Here is a 21,516-nt window from a genome sequence, read left to right as displayed (position 1 = left end):
ACATTATTATAAGGAAGGCTAAAACACTTCTTTTAAAATGCCAGTGCTCTAAATAGACATTGCCACCTGAATTTTAATTCGAGTTGTAGGGGAATTAGCTCAAGGGTAGAACGCGCGCTTCGCATGTGCGAGGTAACGGGATCGATGCCCGTATTCTCCAATATCATTATGTCAATCAATATATTAATAAAATGAAGAAGGCTAATTAACTTTTTAATAAATGATAGTGTTCTCCAGAAACATTGCTCCATGAACATTTATATGCTTTGTAGGGGAATTAGCTCAAGTGGTAGAGCGCGCGCTTTGCATGTGCGAGGTAATGGGATCGATGCCCGTATTCTCCAATTTCATATGAAGAAGGTTGATTAATATAATGAATATAATCGATATATTATTATAATGAAGAAGATTAATTAACTTTTTAATAAATGATAGTGTTCTCCATATACAATGCTACATAAATTTTTATATGCTTTGTAGGTGAATTGATTCAAATGTTTGAGCGCTCTTTGCATGTGCGACTTAAAGATAATGATGAAAGTATTCTCCAAAACCATTATGTCAATCACTATATTATATTATAAGGAAGGCTAAAACACTTTTTTAAAATGCCAGTGTTCTCCTGAAACATGCCACCTGAACTTTTAACTGGAGTTGTAGGAGAATTAGCTCAAAATGTAGAGGCAACGGGATTGAAGTCCGTATTCTCCAATTTCATTATGAATAAGGTTGATAAATATAATGAATATAATCACTATATTATTTTAATGAAGAAGATTAAATAACTTTTTATTAAATCATAGTGTTCTCCATATACAATGCTACCTAAACTTTTATATGCTTTGTAGGTGAATTGATTCAAATGTTTGAGCGCTCTATGCATGTGCGACTTAACGATAATGATGAAAGTATTCTCCAAAACCATTAGGTCAGTCACTACATTATCATTATAAGGAAGGCTAAAAAATTTCTTTTAAAATGCCACTGCTCTAAATAGACATTGCCACCGAAACTTTAAATGCGAGTTGTAGGGGAATTAGCTCAAATGGTAGAGCGCGCGCTTAGCATGTGCGAGGTAACTGGATCGATGCCCGTATTCTCCAATATCATTATGTCAATTAATATATTGATAAAATGAAGAAGGCTAATTAACTTTTTAATAAATGATAGTGTTCTCCAGAAACATTGCTCCATGAACATTTATATGCTTTGTAGGGGAATTAGTTCAAGTATTTGAGCGCTCTTTGCATGTGCGACATAACGATAATGATGCCCGTAATCTTTAATATCATTTTGTCAATCGCTATATTAATATAATAAAGAAGGTTAATTAACTTTTTAATAAATGATAGTGTTCTCTATAGACAATGCTACCTAAACTTTTATATGCTTTGTAGGGAATTAGTTCAAATGTTTGAGCGCTCTTTGCATGTGCGTATTCTCCAATACCATTATGCCAGTCACTATATTATTATTGTAAGGAAGGCTGAAACACTTCTTTTAAAATGCCACTGCTCTGAATAGACATTGCCACCTGAACTTTAGTTCGATTTGTAGAGGAATTAGCTCAAGGGTAGAGCGCGCGCTTCGCATGTGGGAGGTAACGGGATCGATGCCCGTATTCTCCAATATCATTATGTCAATCAATATATTAATAAAATGAAGAAGGCTAATTAACTTTTAATAAATGATAGTGTTCTCCATAAACATTGCCATGAACTTTTATATGCCTTGTAGGGGAATTAGCTCAAGTGGTAGAGCGCGCGCTTTGCATGTGCGAGGTAATGGGATCGATGCCCGTATTCTCCAATTTCATATAAAGAAGGTTGATTAACATAATGAATATAATCGCTATATTATTATAATGAATAAGATTAATTAACTTTTTAATAAATGATAGTGTTCTCCATATACAATGCTACATAAACTTTTATATGCTTTGTAGGTGAATTGATTCAAATGTTTGAGCCCTCTATGCATGTGCGACTTAACGATAATGATGAAAGTATTCTCCAAAACAATTAGGTCAATCACTATATTATATTATAAGTAAGGCTAAAACACTTTTCTTAAAATGCCAGTGTTCTCCTGAAACGATGCCACCTGAAGTTTTAACTGGAGATGTAGGAGACTTAGCTCAAAATGTAGAGGCAACGGGATTGAAGTCCGTATTCTCCAATTTCATTATGAATAAGGTTGATAAATATAATGAATATAATCACTATATTATTTTAATGAAGAAAATTAAATAACTTTTTAATAAATGATAGTGTTCTCCATATATAATGCTACCTAAACTTTTATATGTTTGTAGGTGAATTGATTCAAATGTTTGAGCGCTCTTTCATGTGCGACTTAACGATAATGATGAAAGTATTCTCCAAAACCATTAGGTCAGTCGTTACATTATTATTATAAGGAAGGCTAAAAGATTTCTTTTAAAATGCCAGTGCTCTAAATAGACATTGCCACCTGAATTTTAATTCGAGTTGTAGGGGAATTAGCTCAAGGGTAGAGCGCGCGCTTCGCATGTGCGAGGTAACGGGATCGATGCCCGTATTCTCCAATATCATTATGTCAATCAATATATTAATAAAATGAAGAAGGCTAATTAACTTTTTAATAAATGATAGTGTTCTCCAGAAACATTGCTCCCTGAACTTTTATTTGCTTCCAAGGGAATTAGCTAATGATTTAGAACGCGCTCTTTGCATATGCGACTTAACGATAATGATGACCCTGTTCTCCAATAACATTATGGCAGTGACTATATTATTATTATAAGCAAGGTAAATCACATCTTTTCAAATGTCAATGTTCTAAATAGACATTGCCGTCTGAACTTAAATTCGAGTTGTAAAGGAATTAGCTCATGTGGTAGAGCGCGCGCTTTGCATGTGCGAGGTGATGGGATCGATGCCCGTATTCTCCAATTTCATTATGAAGAAGGTTGATTAATATAATGATTATAATCGCTATATTATTATAATGAAGAAGATTAATTAACTTTTTAATAAATACCTGTGTTCTACTTAAACATTCTACCTTTTATTTGAATGATAGATTGAACACTCTACATTTTATTTGCGTTGTAGGGGAATTTGCTCAATTGTTAGAAAAAGTGATTTTAATGTGCGAGGTAAAAGGATTAATGAGCGTTTTCTCCAACGTCATTATGTCAATCACCATATTATAACTATGAAGAAGGCTAAAATACTTTTTAATAATTGCATGTGTTCTCCATAAACATTGCAACCTGAACATTTTTTTGTGTTGTATGGGAATTAGCTCATTTGTTAGAGCAAGCGGATTTCATGTTAGAGGCAACGGGATTTATAACCGTTTTCTCCGACGCCATAAAGTAGACACAATTTCAATTTCATGAAGAAAGCTAAAACACTTTTTCACAATGTCGGCGTTTTCCAAAATATTGCAACCTATTTGTTTATTTGTGTTGTATGGGAATTTTCTCAAGTGTTAGAGAAGCGATTTTCATGTGGGAGGTAACAAGATTAATTAGAGTTTATGTCAATTACCATTTATGCCATTATGTCAATCACCATATTATAACTATGAAAAAGGCTAAAATACATTTCTAGAAATTTCAGTGTTCTCAATAACCATTGCCAAGTAAATTTTAATTTGTGTTGTATGGGAATTAGCTCTAGTGGTAGAGCAAGCGCTCTTCATATTAGAGGCGACGAGATTGATGCCTGTTTTCTCCCTCGCCATTAAAGTAGACACCATTTTAATTTCATAAAGAAGGCTAAAATAATATTTTCGAAAAGTCGGTGTTCTCCAAAACAATGCAACCCGAATGTTTATTTGTGTTGTATGGGAATTAGCTAAAGTGGTAGAGCAAGCGGTTTTCACGTTAGAGGCAACGGGATTGATGCCCGTATTCTCCAATATCATTATGTCAATCACAATATTACTATGATGAAGAAGGCTAAATAACTTTCTAATAACTACTAGTGTTCTCCCCAAACAATGCTACCTGAACTTTTATTTGCTTTGTAGAAAATTAGCTCAAATATAAGAGCGCGCCCTTTGCATGTGCGATTTAACGGGAATGATGCACGTATTCTCCAATATCATTATGTCAATCACTATATTAATATTATGAGAAAGGCAAAAATTTTTTTTTAAAATGCCTGTGTTCTTTATGAACATTGCCACCTAAACTTTCTTCAGCATTGCAGGGGAATTATCTCAAATGGGAGAGCGCGCGCTTTGCATGTGCGAGGTTACCGGATCGATGCCCGTATTCTCCAATTTCATTATGTCAATCGCTATATTAATATAATGAAGAAGGTAAATTAACTTTTTAATAAATACCTGTGTTCTACTTAAACATTCTACCTGAAATTTTATTTGCGTTGTAGGAGAATTTGCTCAATTGTTAGAAAAAGTGATTTTAATGTGCGAGGTAAAAGGATTAATGAGCGTTTTCTCCAACGTCATTATGTAAATCACCATATTATAACTATGAAGAAGGCAAAAATACTTTTTAATAAATGCATGTGTTCTCCATAAACATTGTCACTTAAACTGTAATTTGCATCGTACGGGAATTAGCTGAAGTAATAGAGCGCGTGCTTAGCATGTGCGAGGTAACGGTATCGATGCCCATATTCTCCAATATCATTATGTCAATCGCTATATTAATAAAATGAAGAAGGCTAATTAACTTTTTAATAAATGATAGTGTTCTCCATATATAATGCTACCTAAACTTTTATATGCTTTGTAGGTGATTTGATTCAAATGTTTGAGCGCTCTTTGCATGTGCGACTTAACGATAATGATGAAAGTCTTCTCCAAACCCATTAGGTCAGTCACTATATTATTATTATAAGGAAGGCTAAAACATTTCTTTTAAAATGCCAGTGTTCTAAATAGACATTGCCACCTGAACTTTTATTTCGAGTTGTAGGGAAATTAGCTCAAGTGGTAGAGCGCGCGCTTTGCATGTGCGAGGTAACTGAATCAATCTCCGTAATCTCTAATTTCATTTTGTCAATCGCTATATTAATATAATAAAGAAGGTTAATTAACTTTTTAATAAATGACAGTGTTCTTCACAAACAATGCTACTTGAACTTTTATATGCTTTGTAGGGGAATTAGTTCAAATATTTGAGCGCTCTTTGCATGTGCGTCTTAACAATAATTATGACCGTAATCTCCAATACCATTATGTCAGTCACTATATTATTATAATAAGGAAGGCTAAAACACTTCTTTTAAAATGCCAGTGCTCTAAATAGACATTGCCACCTGAACTTTTAATTCGAGTTGTAGGGGAATTAGCTCAAGTGGTAGAGCGCGCGCTTAGCATGTGCGAGGTAACGGGATCGATGCCCGTATTCTCCAATACCATTATGTCAATCAATATATTAATAAAATGAAGAAGGCTAATTAACTTTTTAATAAATGATAGTGTCCTCCACAAACATTGCTCCCTGAACTTTTTATGCTTTGTAGGGGAATTAGTTCAAATGTTTGAGCGCTCTTTGCATGTGCGACTTAACGATAATGAAGACCGTATTCTCCAATACCATTATGGCAGTGACTATATTATTATTATAAGGAAGGTAAAACACTTCTTTTAAAATGTCAATGTTGTAAATAGACATTGCCACCTGAACTTAATTTCGAGTTGTAGTGGAATTAGCTCAAGTGGTAGAGCGCGCGATTTGCATGAACGAGGTAACGGGATCGATGCCCGTATTCTCAAATTTCATTTTGAAGAAGGTTGATTAACATAATGAATATAATCGCTATATTATTATAATGAAGAAGATTAATTAACATTTTAATAAATGATAGTGTTCTCCATATATAATGCTACATAAACTTTTATATGCTTTGTAGGTGAATTGATTCAAATGTTTGAGCGCTCTTTGCATGTGTGACTTAACGATAATGATGAAAGTATTCTCCAAAACCATTATGTCAGTCACTATATTATTACTATAAGGAAGGCTAAAACACTTCTATTGAAATGCAGTGTTCTAAATAGACATTGCCACCTAAACTTTTAATTTGAGTTGTAGGGAATTAGCTCAAGTGTTAGAGCCAGCGGTTTTCATGTGGAAGGTAACAGGATTAATGAGAGTTTTCTCTAACGCCATTATGTCAATCACAATATTATAACTATGAAAAAGGCTAAAATACTTTTTAATAAATGCCGGTGTTCACCATAAACATTGCCACCTGAACTTTTAGCGTTGTAGGGAATTAGATCAAGGGGTAGAGCGCGCTCTTTGCATGTGCGAGATAAGGGGAATGATGCCCGTATTTTCCAAAATCATTATGTCAATCACTATTTTATATTATAAGTAAGGCTAAAACACTTTTTTTAAAATGTCAGTGTTCTCCTTAAACGATGCCACCTGAACTTTTAACTGGAGATGTAGAGGACTTCTGTAAAATGCCAGTGCTTTGAATAGACATTGCCACCCGAACTTTCAATTCGAGTTGTAGGGGAATTAGCTCAAGTGGTAGAGCGCGCGCTTAGCATGTGCGAGGTAACGGGATCAATGCCCGTATTCTCCAATATCATTATGTCAATCAATATATTAATAAAATGAAGAAGGCTAATTAACTTTTTAATAAATGATAGTGTTCTCCAGAAACATTGCTCCCTGAACATTTATATGCTTTGTAGGGGAATTAGTTCAAATATTTGAGCGCTCTTTGCATGTGCGACTTAACGATAATGATGAAAGTATTCTCCAAAACCATTAGGTCAGTCACTACATTATTATTATAAGGAAGGCTAAAACATTTCTTTTGAGATGCCAGTGTTCTAAATAGACATTGCCACCTGAACTTTAATTTGAGTTGTAGGGGAATTGGCTAAAGTGGTAGAGCGCGCGCTTAGCATGTGCGAGGTAACGGGATTGATGCCCGTATTCTCCAATACCATTATGTCAATCAATATATTAATCATATGAAGAAGGTTAATTAACTTTTTAATAAATGATAGTGTTCTCTATAAACAATGCTACCTAAACTTTTATATGTTTTGTAGGGAATTAGTTCAAATGTTTGAGCGCTCTCAGCATGTGCGACTTAACGATAATGATGACCGTATTCTCCAATAACATTATGTCAATCAATATATTAATAATATGAAGAAGGCTAAAACACTTTTAAATAAATGCCAGTGTTCTCAATCATCATTGCCACCTGAATTTTAATTTGTGTTGCATGGGAATTTGCTCAAGTGTTAGAGAAAGCGGTTTTCATGTGCGAGGTAAGGTATTAATGAGCGTTTTCTCCAACGCCATTACATCAATCACCATATTATAACCATGAGAAGGATAAAACGCATTTTTTTAAAATGTCAGTGTTCTCCATAACCATTGTCAACTGAACTTTCGTTTGTTTTGTATGGGAATTACCTCAAGTGATAGAGCGCGCAATTTGCATGTGCTAGGTAACGGGATCGATGCCCGTATTCTCCAATATCATTATGTCAATTATTATTATAATAATATGAAGAAAGGTAAAACAGTTTTAAATAAATGCCAGTGTTCTCCATAACCATTGCCAACTGAACTTTTGTTTAAGTTGTGTGGGAATTAGCTCAAGTGGTAGAGCAAGCGGTTTTCATGTTAGAGGCAACGGGATTGATGCCCGTTTTCTCCAAGCCATTAATGTAGACACTATTTCAAATGCATGAAAAAGGCTAAAACTCTTTTTTCAAAATGTCGGTGTTCTCAAAAACATTGCAACCTGAATGTTTATTAGTGTTGTAGTGGAATTAGCTCAAGTTGTAGAGCGTATGCTTAGCATGTGCGAGGTAACAGGATTGATGCCCTTACTGTCCAATGGCATTATGTCAATTACTACCTAAATATAATGAAGAAGGCTAAATGATTTTTTCAATAAATGCCTGTCTTCTACTTAAACATTGCACCTGAACTTTTATTAGCGTTGTAGGGAATTAGCTCAAGTGTTAGAGCAAGCGGTTTTCATGTGCAAGTTATTAGGACTAGTGAGCGTTTTCTCCAACGCCATTACGTCAATCACCATATTATAACTATGAAGAAGGCTAAAATACTTTTTAATAAATGCCTGTGTTCTCCATAAACATTGCCACTTGAACTATTTTTTGCGTTGTGGGGAATTAACTCAAGTGAGAGAGCGCGCTTTGCATGTGCGAGGTAACAGGATTAATGAGCGTTTTCTCCAACGCAATTATGTCAATCACCATATTATAACTATGAAGAAGGCTAAATTATTTTTTAATAAATGCCAGTGTTCTATATAATCATTGCCACCTGAACACTTATTTGTGCGGTAGGGGAATTAACTGATAAGTGATAGAGGGGCCAAGCAGACGTTTACTCCTCATTTGACTCTGACGACTGCCTCTAAGGTTGTCGAAACATCAGTCAACACAAACAACAACAGTCCTTCTCAGGACTCAACTAACCTGGACGATCTACATCGACAAACATGTGATTATGTCCATCTGTCAACTTTTAACAGTTGCAAGGCTAAAACAGTTTTCTACAAATGCCTATTTTCTCAATAAACATTGCCAACGGAATTTTTAATTTGTATTGTTAGGGATTTAGCTTAAACGAGAGAGAAAACCCTATTGCATAAAATTTAGCAAGGGATGGAATCCCAGTGTTTCCAGGATCAGACTGGTTGTAGCAGAAGGCGATATTTGACCTAGGTCTAGAATCCTATAATTATATACTTGAGGTAAGATTTATTTTCTTTTTTTTGGTTTTGTTTTGTTTTGAAATTATCAGCCAACTTTTCATTGTAATTTTACGTGAATTTGAAGTTTTCCGAAGTAAAATAACTAGCAAAATTTTTTATTGTTTCCTTTGCCGCCATTTTAAATCGAGCTTCACAATCTAATAGAGATTGTTGTCTTCAGTGAAAAATTAAAAACGTTATTTACAGCTTTGGTCGGCCCGGATAGTAAAATACTTCCCCTCAGTTTCAAAATATTTTTCTACCGGGATCTCCGAGCCGGTAAATAACACATAGATAATTTTACGATTTATGTTTTATTACTATATTTTTCCAAAAACACGATTGAAGTAAAATAAAAAAATTATACACTAACATTAAACATATTATAACGAAAGAAGTTTAGCTTAAATAGGAGACTGCGTGCTTCGCATGCACGAGGTGATGGGATCGATGCTCACTTTCTCTAGTACCGTCGCAACCTTAAAGTTTCATATTAAAAGAAAGCAACAATTCTTAGAGTTTCAGTGGTGGACAAGACTATATTGTCATATGACATGTTTTGACAACAAGACGTATTACAACTTAAACAGTGAACTAACATAGACGACCACAGGCGGAGTAAATTTTACGCATTAATATTGCAAAATATAAGTAAACCAGCATAAAATACCAGAGTATTTTTACTACAAAAGTCGTCCACGGCAAATCGCTGATCCGCATAGACAATAGAGGGATTTATTGCTGACGCTGCCAACTTCGTACATGTAATCCCAGGTAAGTTCTGAGCCAGCTTTGATATTTCTATATAAACAAAAAGTAGAAGTGTTAAGAATTAAAACTGGACGTTTCGTCAGGGCTGTAGTACTATCGCTAATTAGAGGAGGGGATGAAATTCGTATATGCACCTTATGCTGTTTTAAGTTCTTTTGACACCACTGATCGCGAAACAAGACTGGATCAAGCAACTCTATACAAATTTTGAAGCCACCGATTTGGCATTTTAGTTTTGACATTTTAAAAGAAATACATGTTTGTAGATGCAGATCGTCCATGTTAGTAGAGTCCTGAGAAGGACTGTTGATGTTTACTGACGTTTCGACAACCTTAGCGGTAGACATGTTCCTGGTCAAAGTAATATGAAGTTTCATGCAGTGTTTGTTTTTCTTCTGAGTAAAAGAAATATAAAGTTTTAGTGTTGTTTTTCCTTATAGTTTACCTGTTTACACTAGGAGAAAGTCTAGAATATTTTTACCACAAAGCGGTCATTTTTAGCGGAAATATGTTCATTGGCCGCTATTTTTTGGCATCATCGCCTTAGTCCACTTAGTCGCTCCACTTATTATCGAACTCAATGATTATCTCACACTCGAACTATTTGTGAGGAAACAGTTGAAGTTCTTAACTCTCACGTGACACACCAATAAAACGGGAACTTCGACAGTTATCATAAATTAAAAAAATTCTTCCTTCCTTGAAGAAAGTCCGTACGTACGTTTGTGCAAAGAAAGCGACCCAAGGAAAGCGAACGTCATGTGTGTCCACGAACACATTTTGCACGAACAAATTTGGCGAACAGGAATGCTACAAGAATAACGACATTCTGTCAATGATGAAAACTAAACAACCATGGGCACATTATTATTAAATAAGTATTAAATGATAATTAGTAAATGTCGTATTTACTCTATATGCCCGACGGTAGCTAATATTTTCGCTGCCTTTTAAGGGCGTGAGGGGATTATTAGAATTTGGGGACGCTTAAATATCATTTTCTTTTAGTACATCTTTTCTTTTTAGTACAGGAAACTCATGAAGATTTCGAACAAAAATGATTGCTAATTTTTGTTTCATGCGGGGGGTAAATAACCTCTTCGACAACGTGCAAATTTATATGCAGAAGAAACAAGTGTATTTTGTACCCAGTTGTTTTCCAATTCGCCGAAAATAGGGTGAATACATAGGGTTAAGCGGGGGGTTATTTTCGGCGATTTTGCTATTTTTTATATGAAGGACTATAGCATAACTAACTATATCAATGGATGTTACTACACGTACTTACATTGAGAAACCTCCCGCAGTTACCAAACGTTGCATCAATGACGTAACAATGTTCCTCTCCAAAAAGTGAACGCGTTTTCAGAAGCTTCGCAGTCGGCGCTTCGCTTACGAAATCCGTTTTCAACCGTGGATCTAAAAACAGAATCAGAGAAAAGATCACATCACGTTGAATGTTATGGATGAAAAATGTCCACAAGTTTTTCCAATCACGTCAGACTAGGTGGCATGGGCAAAATAAAGCTAAAAACGATTTGTGATTACGTCACGACAAAACTGGCTATAACTAGCGTTAAGCCCGTATAACATGAATTTCATACGACGTTTGTCCGAAGACGTTAAGTACAACTTCTGACATAAATGCATCATTATCAAATACAAACAAGACGAAGCTAATATCGGCAATTGAGTCATACAATTTACAGAACATTTACCAAGAATAAATTGATCATTTTGACAAAGAATTGTAAAGAGTTGCGAAAGGAAGAAAACGGCAAGGGTATTTATAAAATAAAAACAATAAAACGCTTGCATTGATCGGTCTAGAGCAGTGTTTGCAATAGCCTGTGCAAAAGAGATCTGAGCTCAACCAATCATATCAATCAAATCAATCAATCAAGGAGAATTTGCAAATTGGTCATGAATACATTTTAGAGGAAAACTTAAAACGTTTCTTTTGCACAGGCCTATGCAAACCTCGGAGACGTTTATGAGAATTCTCAAGCAGGTGCAACTCTCGACTTTCGGTCTCGGCCTTGCACTGATCAGCTCTTGAAATCTCCCAAAGTTCTCCTCGGTTTGCATAAGCCTGTAAAAAGACAGTAAACATCTTTTATTTCTTAAATATACAAATGCACGACGCAAACTGTGAAAACCGTAAATACACTTTGACCTGTTCTAAGAAAATCGTTAAGGACATAAGCTTAGTTTCCATTTAGCCTTTCGACATGAACCATTTCTCATGATAACTTTTCGTTACAATAGCACATGTACAGTAGCAGCAAATTCATCATTACTCGGCAAATTTAAAAGTAGTATAATAAAGCATGATTTACTTACATGATATATTGCCGCGAACTTCGTGGTGCAATATAGCAACTACTATAACATGCAAATATAACCAACACTGTTCTCGAGTAGCCCGAATGAACGCCTGATAGGCGTCAAGACGCCAGAACAGTTGAAACATAAAAACTACAAACAACTATAAATATGCTTGCAATTTTCATTTATTTCATATAAAAACAATGAATGTATCAACCAGAAGTTGTATATTAAAGAAACCACAATTACGCAGCTGTACAAGTACTTACGTTTTAAAGATGAGCAACCGCGTTTCTCACTGTCGTATGTTTCACTGTTAGACTTGATAGTGCTTGTCAGCTCAAAAGAAGGAGAACTACTACGGCTCGACGCAGACTGGGTACGAGAACTGGAGTTACACGAGGTGGTACTTTCGGATTCATCATTATCCTTTACTTTATCAACATAATAAGCATCTTCACTATCGGCAACAAACTCTGAACGTTCGAGAAGTGGTTCTTTGGGCTCGACGCGCATTTTTAGTTTTTCGATCGTCTCTTGGAGAACGGTGCCGCGTTTGGTAAGAACTGGTGGTTCCAGGCTTTTTGGTTGATAAGCAGCCAGTCGTTGCAGATCATTGGCAGAGAGAAGCTTTGGGACATTCGTATTTGCGCATTCAGTACTGGCTTCTTTACTAGCAGAATCGTATTTTAAAGACGTTGCATTGCTATTAACTAAAGTAAAACATATTTCATTTAAGAGTGAAAAATAGTTCTTGCACGAGAGACAAACTTTCTACGTAGACATTATTTTACAATCTTCTTACTTAGATTAAACGAAAGCTTTCTAAAAATTCAAAACATTAAGGAAGCAGCAATTTACGTACATCTATGAATGTAGTTGCCATTTGCAACTTTATTTGCACTATTTGATTTCAGTGAACAGAGTTAGATTTGAGGACGCAAAGTATTAGACGACGTAAATATGGCGTAAACAGTCGTAAACATCCGGTTGTTTTATTTCCGCCGCCATTGCGACGTTGTCGTGTCTTTTACGACATGAAACTTGCTGTTTTCACGTCCTCTTGAAGACGTCTGTGTTTTCTACTTTTTTCTCGCTTTAAACTGTAAGTCTATGGAAATTGTGACTTGTGTGTTTTGATAGTTTAGTATTGAAGAAATTCATTTAAAACATGTGTGTTATTGCTTTCAAATTTACCAAAATAATAAGATGCGTAATGTCTGCATGTTTTGTTGTTCATGTAAACGATCAACAAGACAAATAACTTCGTTTTTATTGTGCTCTAAATAAATTCTCCTTTGTATTTTTTGCTATGTAGACTAAAACGCAAAATGACTCAATAAAATCGTATAAAAGATGAAATTCTTTCTTCGTAAAAACTCGTTGTCTTCTCATATAATCTAAATCGCTCTTCACATGAAAGACGACTACGTCGTCGACCCAGACCGCCTCGGCCAGCTCACGTCGTCTATCTAATCATTAGATTCTAATGAGTAACTAGACGCCACTCGTACAGAGCACTGGCGTACACATGTGCTCAGATAATTTAGCAATTTTCGTGGCCCTGATTCAAACATGCGGGAATGCGGCGAAACACGAGCTATAGGCGATAGATTATAACGTTTATTTCAACTCGAGCAGCATTCACAAATGTTTGGATTAGGAAATGAACACTCGAAAACCAATACGAAGACGTTTTATAAAATAATATAATTAAAAGTGTTAATTAAATGAGCGGAAGTATGAAAGTTAAGCTCTCCCAAGCAAATTATAATGTAAACAACGAAGTCAACGATATTTCTTGCTTTCGTAGAGGAATTCAAAAGTATGTATTTAGCCAAGCATTATATTGCAGCGTTGTTGTCTTCTATGCAAATATATTTTCCACAGTTCAAATTGTTGGTAAAATGACAGAACATATGGTCGAATAGTTACATTGTGTCACACCGTGCTGTGGACATGTTGCGCAATGCATTCTAGGTTAACAAAGTCTAATTCTCAACTTACACACGACGAAACCTACATTCGCGTCCCTCCACAGCACTAGTTACAGCAACACAAGTTCCTACTATATGACGTCTCAATATGGTGTCAGTGCCGTTTTCGTAAACTCTTTTATGTTTTCAAAACTTTTATTTTACATAAATGGGACTATAAACAGCAACATCTTACGAATTAAAAAAAGCTATTAATGTTCAGTTTTCAGGTATTGTATGTACCTCCAAAAAGTTGAAAATTTAAAGTCTCATTTTGTGTTAGTGGCACTCTAACAAAGTATAGTGAATATTCAGTAGGGCCATCTCATTGCGCATGTGATTACCATAGTGGCAGGAAGTAAATTGCATTTTCTGACAAATAGGAATACTTAAATGGCTAAGGGCAGATCTAATTTAATACGCAGCAGCTAGTTGTATTGTGACTGTAAGGGACTGATTACATGGAGCATTTTCAACCCTTGGCTGAACTGTGAGTGAGTTCTTAACTGAGAGGGGCGCTAAAGCGAGCATTAACGGTAATACAAGTCAACTAGACAAGAAACAGACATGAAGATGCAAGCAGTATAATCACGTGGCTACATTATTTCACAATTGCTACAGCAACAAATTAGTATACATAGTAAAACGGGGTACTAATGATGACGATTGCAAAGTTATCTAAAGTAGTAAAACGGGGTACTAATGGTGACGATTGCAAAGTTATCTAATGTAATCGAAAATTCATTTCTAAACCAGATTTGATTAAAACTAAACTCACCTGGAACGTTCGTCGTCTTTGAAGCCTCGACATCAGATGGAGCATCTTTGCCACAAGTATCAGTGGTGTCGCTGAATTGAAATAGATTGATTGAGAACGTTAGAAGAATACCCGTGAACCAGCTGTATTACCAATAATCACCAAAGACAAACAACACAGAGATGTTTGCGTATAAGAAAGCAAGGAGACAAAATGAAGGCAGTAGCTACATACATGCAAGATGTACATAAAAATATATACAAACTTTTTTTGGATGTCTTTGATACCAAAATCCTGTCAAAAAATAGCATAGAGCAACTAAATAGCTTGAAATATCAAACATATATTACAGTTTATTTGGATTCAAAGTGCTCCTCCTGCCAGCAAAACGTTTTATTTGCGATATTGAATTTAAGTTTGATTTGTAGTGTATCAGAGAAAGATTTTTTAGTTTAGTCATATCGTGCCGTTTTTATGGTGGTTCAAAGTTGGCAAAAATGCTTTTTTTGATAAACCTTGTCCATCGTCCGAAAAGTCAGGAACGACTTAATTTTGTGACGTCATGCAAGAGACACATCAATACCAGGCATATATACCAACTACCTTGAATGACATCAGAATTTGGCTTTATCAAGACTTCATGCTACGACGGACAAGGTCCATTGGAAGGCAACTAAAACCACCATAGCAAGAGGGCGATTTGATCAAATTGAAAAACTGTTTCCCCAATACGTTAGAAATCACACATTATTGATAACGCTAATAACTTTCTTTGCTACCAAGAGCACTTTAAATGTATTGAGCATTACTACAATATCGAAAAAAGAATGACTTTGACCACTTATCTAAAGAGTAACTATAAGTAGACAGTATCGTTGGTATTTATAGACAGTATTGTTTGTAATTAGATCGTATAGATAATACACTAATATAATCTTGAATGTACAGTGAAAATGACTAAATATTGTAAATGCAATATCTTGTAAAAATTATTCACCATAATTTATTTCCCTCAAAGGTCCGTTCACCGTCACTTAAAAAAATCGGAAGAAAATAGAACTTGCTCTATTTTCATCCGACAAGATCGAAGGAAGATAACTAGCCTCAGACTTCTCACTCTTCATATTTCCCAAATTTGATTTCGTTCGAAAAATTACATTTGAAAAAACTTCCAAACGAATATAAATATCCAAACGAATATAAATATCCAAACGAATATAAATATCAACAAAATTATAAAACCGTCTGAACAAGCAACAAAAAGTCGGAACCGAAGCAATTAGATCCTACAAATCGGATCGTGTAAACGGGCCTTTAGGCTGAGCTCCCCTCTAGAATGATAATGGTCACTTACGTCATATGAGCTTCGAGGGCAATTCCCTTTTTCCAAAACTTTTGACTTTTCGTTGTCAATTGACAGTTCCACAATTTCTTCTTCGCTCTCGGCATTTTCGTCCATGTAAATTCGAACGTCAGTGGCACTGAAAAACACGTTCACAAAAAAACCTGATGGCTATAATTATTCTACAAGGTGTGCTAAAACTCTTAGCTCTCAATTTCTTCTTGATTTGTTGCTTAGTGCGAAAGATTGAGGTATTTGATAATTTAATCGTTGTCTCATTTTTCATAAAATTTCCATATTCCAACACTCAAATAAGTGTACTAAAACTACAGTTGTATGTAATGTCAATATTATCGCAGTTTCTTCAGTAAAAATTGAGTTTCACGCTTTTTCTTTGGTACAACTTTTACCTTGTAGCTCATAATATCGTTTGATTATTTATATCTTATTATTAAAACTATAGCGAGAAGAACCTAGGTATTCTTCTAACCTGTTTCCACTGTGAGAGATGTTGTCATCAGATTGAAGTAAATCATCAATAACATTGTCATCCTCTTCCATATCAGAAATGTCCGATTCGTATCCCTCCTTGGCCTTCTCTGCCACCTCTATCCAAAAAATAAAGTACACCATTTGGCCACGCGCTTTTCACAACTAGTCGTGAACGGCATGGTTTTGCATATCTTAACTATTTCTTTTATGTAGTTATATGGCATTAAGAATTATGAATTTTTTTCAGACTTTTGAACAAAACATATGCTGTGCACAAAAAAACATATGCAGTGCACAATAAAACATATGCTGTGCACAATAAAACATATGCTGTGCACAAAAAAACATATGCTGTGCACAATAAAACATATGCTTTGCACAATAAAACATATGCTGTGTAAAAAAAACATATGCTGTGCAATAAAACATATGCTGTGCATAATAAAACATATGCTGTGCACAATAAAACATATGCTGTAATAAAAACATATGCTGTGCACAATAAAACATATGTTTTGCAATAATAAAACATATGCTGTAATAAAAACATATGCTGTGCACAATAAAACATATGCTGTAATAATAAAACATATGCTGTGCAATAAAACATATGCTGTTAAAAAAACATATGTTGTGTAATAATAAAACATATGCTTTGTAATAATAAAACATATGCTGTGCACAAAAACATATGCTGTGCACAATAAAACATATGCTTTGCACAATAAAACATATGCTGTGTACAAAAAAACATATTCTGTGCACAATAAAACATATGCTGTGCACAATAAAACATATGCTGTGCACAATGAAACATATGCTGTGCACAAAAAAACATATGCTGTGAACAATAAAACATATGCTGTGCACAATAAAACATTTGCTGTTAAGGTATTGTTTCGCGCCTACAACATTTTGCGATGTAATTTTAGTCCATTGAAAGGAGGGGGGGGGGGATGGTCAACAGCATAAAGACGAAGTGAATGGATTGAACCCATTGAAACCAGGTGTATGGCTACATGTTTGTAGATGTAGATGGCCCGGGTTAGTGGAGTCAGTCTCGAGAAGGACTGTTGATGTTGGTGCTGATGTTGACTGATATTTCGACAACCCTAGAGGTTATGCGAACGCCTACAGTTCTTCTCAAAACTATTCTGACCTAGATGATCTACACCTACAAACAATTACGAAAACAAGTTGTATATACAATACCAATGTAATCAAGTTCGGCCATGTATTCATCGCCATATTTCCTACCATCCTGTAAAGAAAATACATCCGTGACAATGATATCAATGGTTTCATGCCGAAGAATACGAGAATTTCTTGATGAAGTGTCGAGAAGAGACATTCGGTAAATGTTGGCGGGTTTTAGAGCCGCTTACAAGAGAACCGTGAAATACCTGATTTGCAAGCTCTTCGTTAAGAATATAGCCAGCATATGTACACACAAAACTCCCCGCGGGAATGTCGTCGGTCGTTCGCAAGCCCCAACCACTAAATGTTTCATTGAATCAAAAGGTTATCGTACGTATAAAAGTGCAGTTTAGCAGACACCTTTTTGTTGATGATAAGCAGAAACGTGCCGCGGGCAGTGAGAAACAAAAAAATCATACACAAAAGTCCAACTTTATATAAGTTGATAGCTTGTATTTAAATTCAAATTCCGAATACCTCGCTCCCACCTTAAAACCAGTCGTTTAAACGAGAAATTTTTATGTGACAACTTTTATATGACAGCTATCTATGCTCGTGTAAGCAATACAGGAAATATTTTTCAAGAGAAGCTGTCTTCGTGCAGAAAAAATAAAATTCCCCCCCGAAATACGCGAAGTTCTCGTCGTCATCTTGTTTTTTTCATAAGCACGATATCTCGCCGTGACGATCATATATTTTACATGAAAATTTTTATGTGCCTCATAAAAAATGCATTTGTCATATAAAAATTGCCAAGTTTTTCTCCATTACACAAGCAAATAAATGTTGTCATATAGCTAAAAAGTGTCACATAAAAATTGCTCGTGTAAACGATGTTTAACTGATGTTCCAGCTTAACCATGCTAATTTGCATAATGTCGCTTTTCCTTTTTCACTCGTTAAAAAGTGAAATGGTGTTTTGTCATAACAGTTGTTGCATGCGTTACAATGCGTGTAATACCATCCCGCAATTGGTTTTCTGCAGAAATTAAAAAAAGACATGGGGAAAATCAAATCCAGAGTTTGTTTTTCGTTTCTTAGACAACATTATTGAATTGAAATTTCGTTTTTTGTTTTCTAGTTTATGACTAAACTCAAAAATTGAATCCGATTTTCGTTTGGGTTAGCGCGAAAATTGGGTTATTGGTACAGTAATATTTATCAACCATTAAAATTAACATGACAAACAGGCGTAACTCAAACAGTTGAAAAAACTTCAAAAACAACAAATAGGTAAAAACTTCGAATTATTCATCATCCTTACCGATTTTTTGTCTTGAATATTTGGAGTCGTATTTGAATTCCATTTTGAACGACACGATTTAAACAGTTGGTCGAGCATGAGCAGTTCGAGTTGCATTCATATATACTAGTTCAAATTAAGTCGGAGGAAAAAATTAAAATCAACACACTGTAGTAATAACGTGAGATACAACGCCAAATACACATGCTCATAAATGTAAACAAAATATTAAAGTCGACCCTTCTTCTTTAACAAACTGTAAATGTACATTAGACAACTATCTCTAATTTTAACGAAACAACCCTCCCTTCTCCAACAAAATGTAGTTGTATATAAAAAAAATAACTCCAAATTCAACAAGTCAACCTCCCCCTTTTTAACAAACTATAATTGTACATTGAAAAACTAACTCTGACGTTGACGTATCAAACCATCTTGAAGAGCCACTTTACTCAGATGGCTTGTATGAATATACACCCCCACCTCTCCATTTAACATTTTAGCTACGGCCATATCGTAATTAGATAAATCACAATAAAGTTATATAAATTTCCATTTTAATAACTCGGTTTTACCACTGCATACTAAATAATTAAGCGGATAACATTGCTAATACCAACCCGGTTTGAACACAATCTCGCAGTTTTCTATACTTGTACGTCATTCTGTCTTCATCATCCATCCCCATTGCCTTGCAGCCTTGCTTTGTCAACTGAATACACGCGCATTTCGTGGCATCCTTCATCACGAACAATAAAAGAGAAGAAAAGGATTACGCAGAAGCATAAAATTACTCGCTGTTCTTAAAAAATAGACGTCTCGGCAGCATTTTCCAGCTTTCCAATATTAAACCTTCCATCGAACACTTTTGATTTCATTTCAGCTGTTTTTACTTGAAAGGCAAACATTTGAACAAAATCACCTTCAAGAAACGAAAATATTTAGGCGGGAAATTCTACGGAAAACGCACAGAATAGCAGTGATATGTATTTGACCTCCAACATGGCGGAATTTAACACCCAAGAAGAATATTTAAAATCGAATACATGTACTTATCATTGATTTCTTTAATAACTGGAGCGGCTATCTCAAGCGCGGCTTTAGATATTGGATGTTATAAAAAACATGGAGAATTTCGTCCTCTGCCGCTGAGATTTAGCGAAATCGAATGCTTTTCAGAAAATTTCACAATTTTTCACTCCCCCTTAAGAAAGGAGAGAGGAAAAAGTATGTGTATAGTTGGCATTAGGCAAGCAAATTTTTGATGAAAATCAAGGTAGAAACCTAAAATTCATAACAGCGAGTCAACTGTGGTTGTCAGTTATTGGATCCTACGAGGATTCCTTTTTAGAACGATCGACGAAGGAGCTATTTAGCGGCTACATATGAATGCAGATGTGCGTCGTTTTATTACCAGCGTCAAACTTGTTTGCTCGATTAAACTCTTTAGTGTATACAAAAAAGTATATCATTGCTTATCTTCAAGTTCATGCAATGGGCATTGGCCTTTTTCTCTACAATAGTAGGATTTGTACTTGTTTCTTTATAAAGATGAATTAGAAATCTTTGGATATTTGCGGCTTGACTTAATGTATATGATTTTCTGTAATTGTATTTCATATTGAATTTCAAAAAGACTCAAGTTTGCATAAGTTTGATAAATGAAAACAAGTAATATTTTATAAAAATCACTAAGTAAACTTCTTGTGATGTTATGAAGTGCAACTGCATCAAATACTTGTAAAGTTGTAGCACATTTTCATTTTTTGTATTGATATATGAATTGGGCAAAATGCTAATAATCATGAAAACATTTGTGCTTGCAATGGTGTTATAATTCAATTGTGTTTTTAATACTTTTACCCTTCTTTTTTTCTTTGTTTTGTCTTTTCTATATTTGCAATGTAAACACAGTTTTCACCTCAGTAACAAATTTCATAAGCAGTTGCCAGTGGATTTTGTTCTCTGGGTATCCACATCTTGTGTTGTGTTCAAACAAAAATGATGAAGTGAATGTAGATATGTTATAGGTGTACAATAAACCAAATGAATGAACACATTTTGTATACTTTTATTGTATAAGCTAAAAGGCTTTTAGAAATTATAAAGTTTAAATTATACTTCCTCTATACAACCATCTCATGAAAAGAAATAAGAAGCAAAAAATTGAAGAAAACTAAGAAAAGTCAAATAAAATCTTTTTAAAAAGAGCAACAAATAATGCAAATGACAAATCTACATTCTATAATCTAATGGATAAATAAGCTCAAACTGTTTTTTCAAGCAAAAGATTGAAGCAATGAAGAAATATATTGCACTGTAACTTTAAAGGTTTCATTACTGAATCTTTAATGCTTCATTGTAGCATACATTTGCTATTACTAACATTCAAACAATTCTCTACTAAAAGATATATGAAAAAGATATAACAAGACTTAACCGTTAAGTTATTTAAAACCTAATGAAATATACAGTTTGAAAGCTTCATATATGCACTGATCATCATAACTCTCAGAACCAATGTTTACATAAACACAAAGTTTATTACTATCCCATTTTACATGTTTTTGAATTGACATTTCAGAAAGCATCAAAACACACGCAATCTTCTTGCCATCATTCTTTGGTTCTTGAACTTTAACTTCAAAGCATTCAAGGCATCCTTAGTGAATCCATTGTCTACA

The 21,516-nt window shown here is 34.7% G+C and overlaps 1 protein-coding gene and 1 long non-coding RNA gene across 2 annotated transcripts in view; one reads left to right on the top strand and one right to left on the bottom strand.

Annotated features, from left to right (window-relative positions):
* Positions 1-1,741: 1,741 nt before the first annotated feature.
* On the top strand, positions 1,742-6,776 carry LOC124455798. Its single transcript, XR_006952031.1, has 3 exons — positions 1,742-1,781; positions 5,348-5,385; positions 6,753-6,776. It is a non-coding gene; the product is annotated as an uncharacterized LOC124455798 (long non-coding RNA).
* A 2,469-nt stretch (positions 6,777-9,245) lies between these two features.
* Positions 9,246-21,516, bottom strand: part of LOC124455467 (histone-lysine N-methyltransferase SETDB1-like) — a 24,767-nt gene continuing 12,496 nt past the window's right edge. Inside the window, exons 16-27 of the mRNA XM_047006100.1 lie at positions 19,453-19,571; positions 18,854-18,958; positions 17,796-17,889; positions 17,605-17,653; positions 16,391-16,508; positions 15,913-16,039; positions 14,824-14,852; positions 14,580-14,650; positions 12,095-12,538; positions 10,786-10,916; positions 10,219-10,307; positions 9,246-9,527 (exon numbers count right to left, since the gene is read on the bottom strand). Of these exons, the coding sequence (XP_046862056.1) occupies positions 9,410-9,527; positions 10,219-10,307; positions 10,786-10,916; positions 12,095-12,538; positions 14,580-14,650; positions 14,824-14,852; positions 15,913-16,039; positions 16,391-16,508; positions 17,605-17,653; positions 17,796-17,889; positions 18,854-18,958; positions 19,453-19,571 (1,494 nt within the window). The 3' untranslated portion in view covers positions 9,246-9,409. The remainder of the gene's footprint in view (positions 9,528-10,218; positions 10,308-10,785; positions 10,917-12,094; positions 12,539-14,579; positions 14,651-14,823; positions 14,853-15,912; positions 16,040-16,390; positions 16,509-17,604; positions 17,654-17,795; positions 17,890-18,853; positions 18,959-19,452; positions 19,572-21,516) is intronic.

Source organism: Xenia sp. Carnegie-2017, unplaced genomic scaffold (assembly GCF_021976095.1).
Source record: "Xenia sp. Carnegie-2017 unplaced genomic scaffold, XeniaSp_v1 HiC_scaffold_4, whole genome shotgun sequence".
In the NCBI taxonomy this organism is placed as follows: domain Eukaryota; kingdom Metazoa; phylum Cnidaria; class Anthozoa; order Malacalcyonacea; family Xeniidae; genus Xenia; species Xenia sp. Carnegie-2017.
Note: the sequence above shows the minus strand (reverse complement) of the source record. Positions and strands in the feature narration are given on the sequence as shown.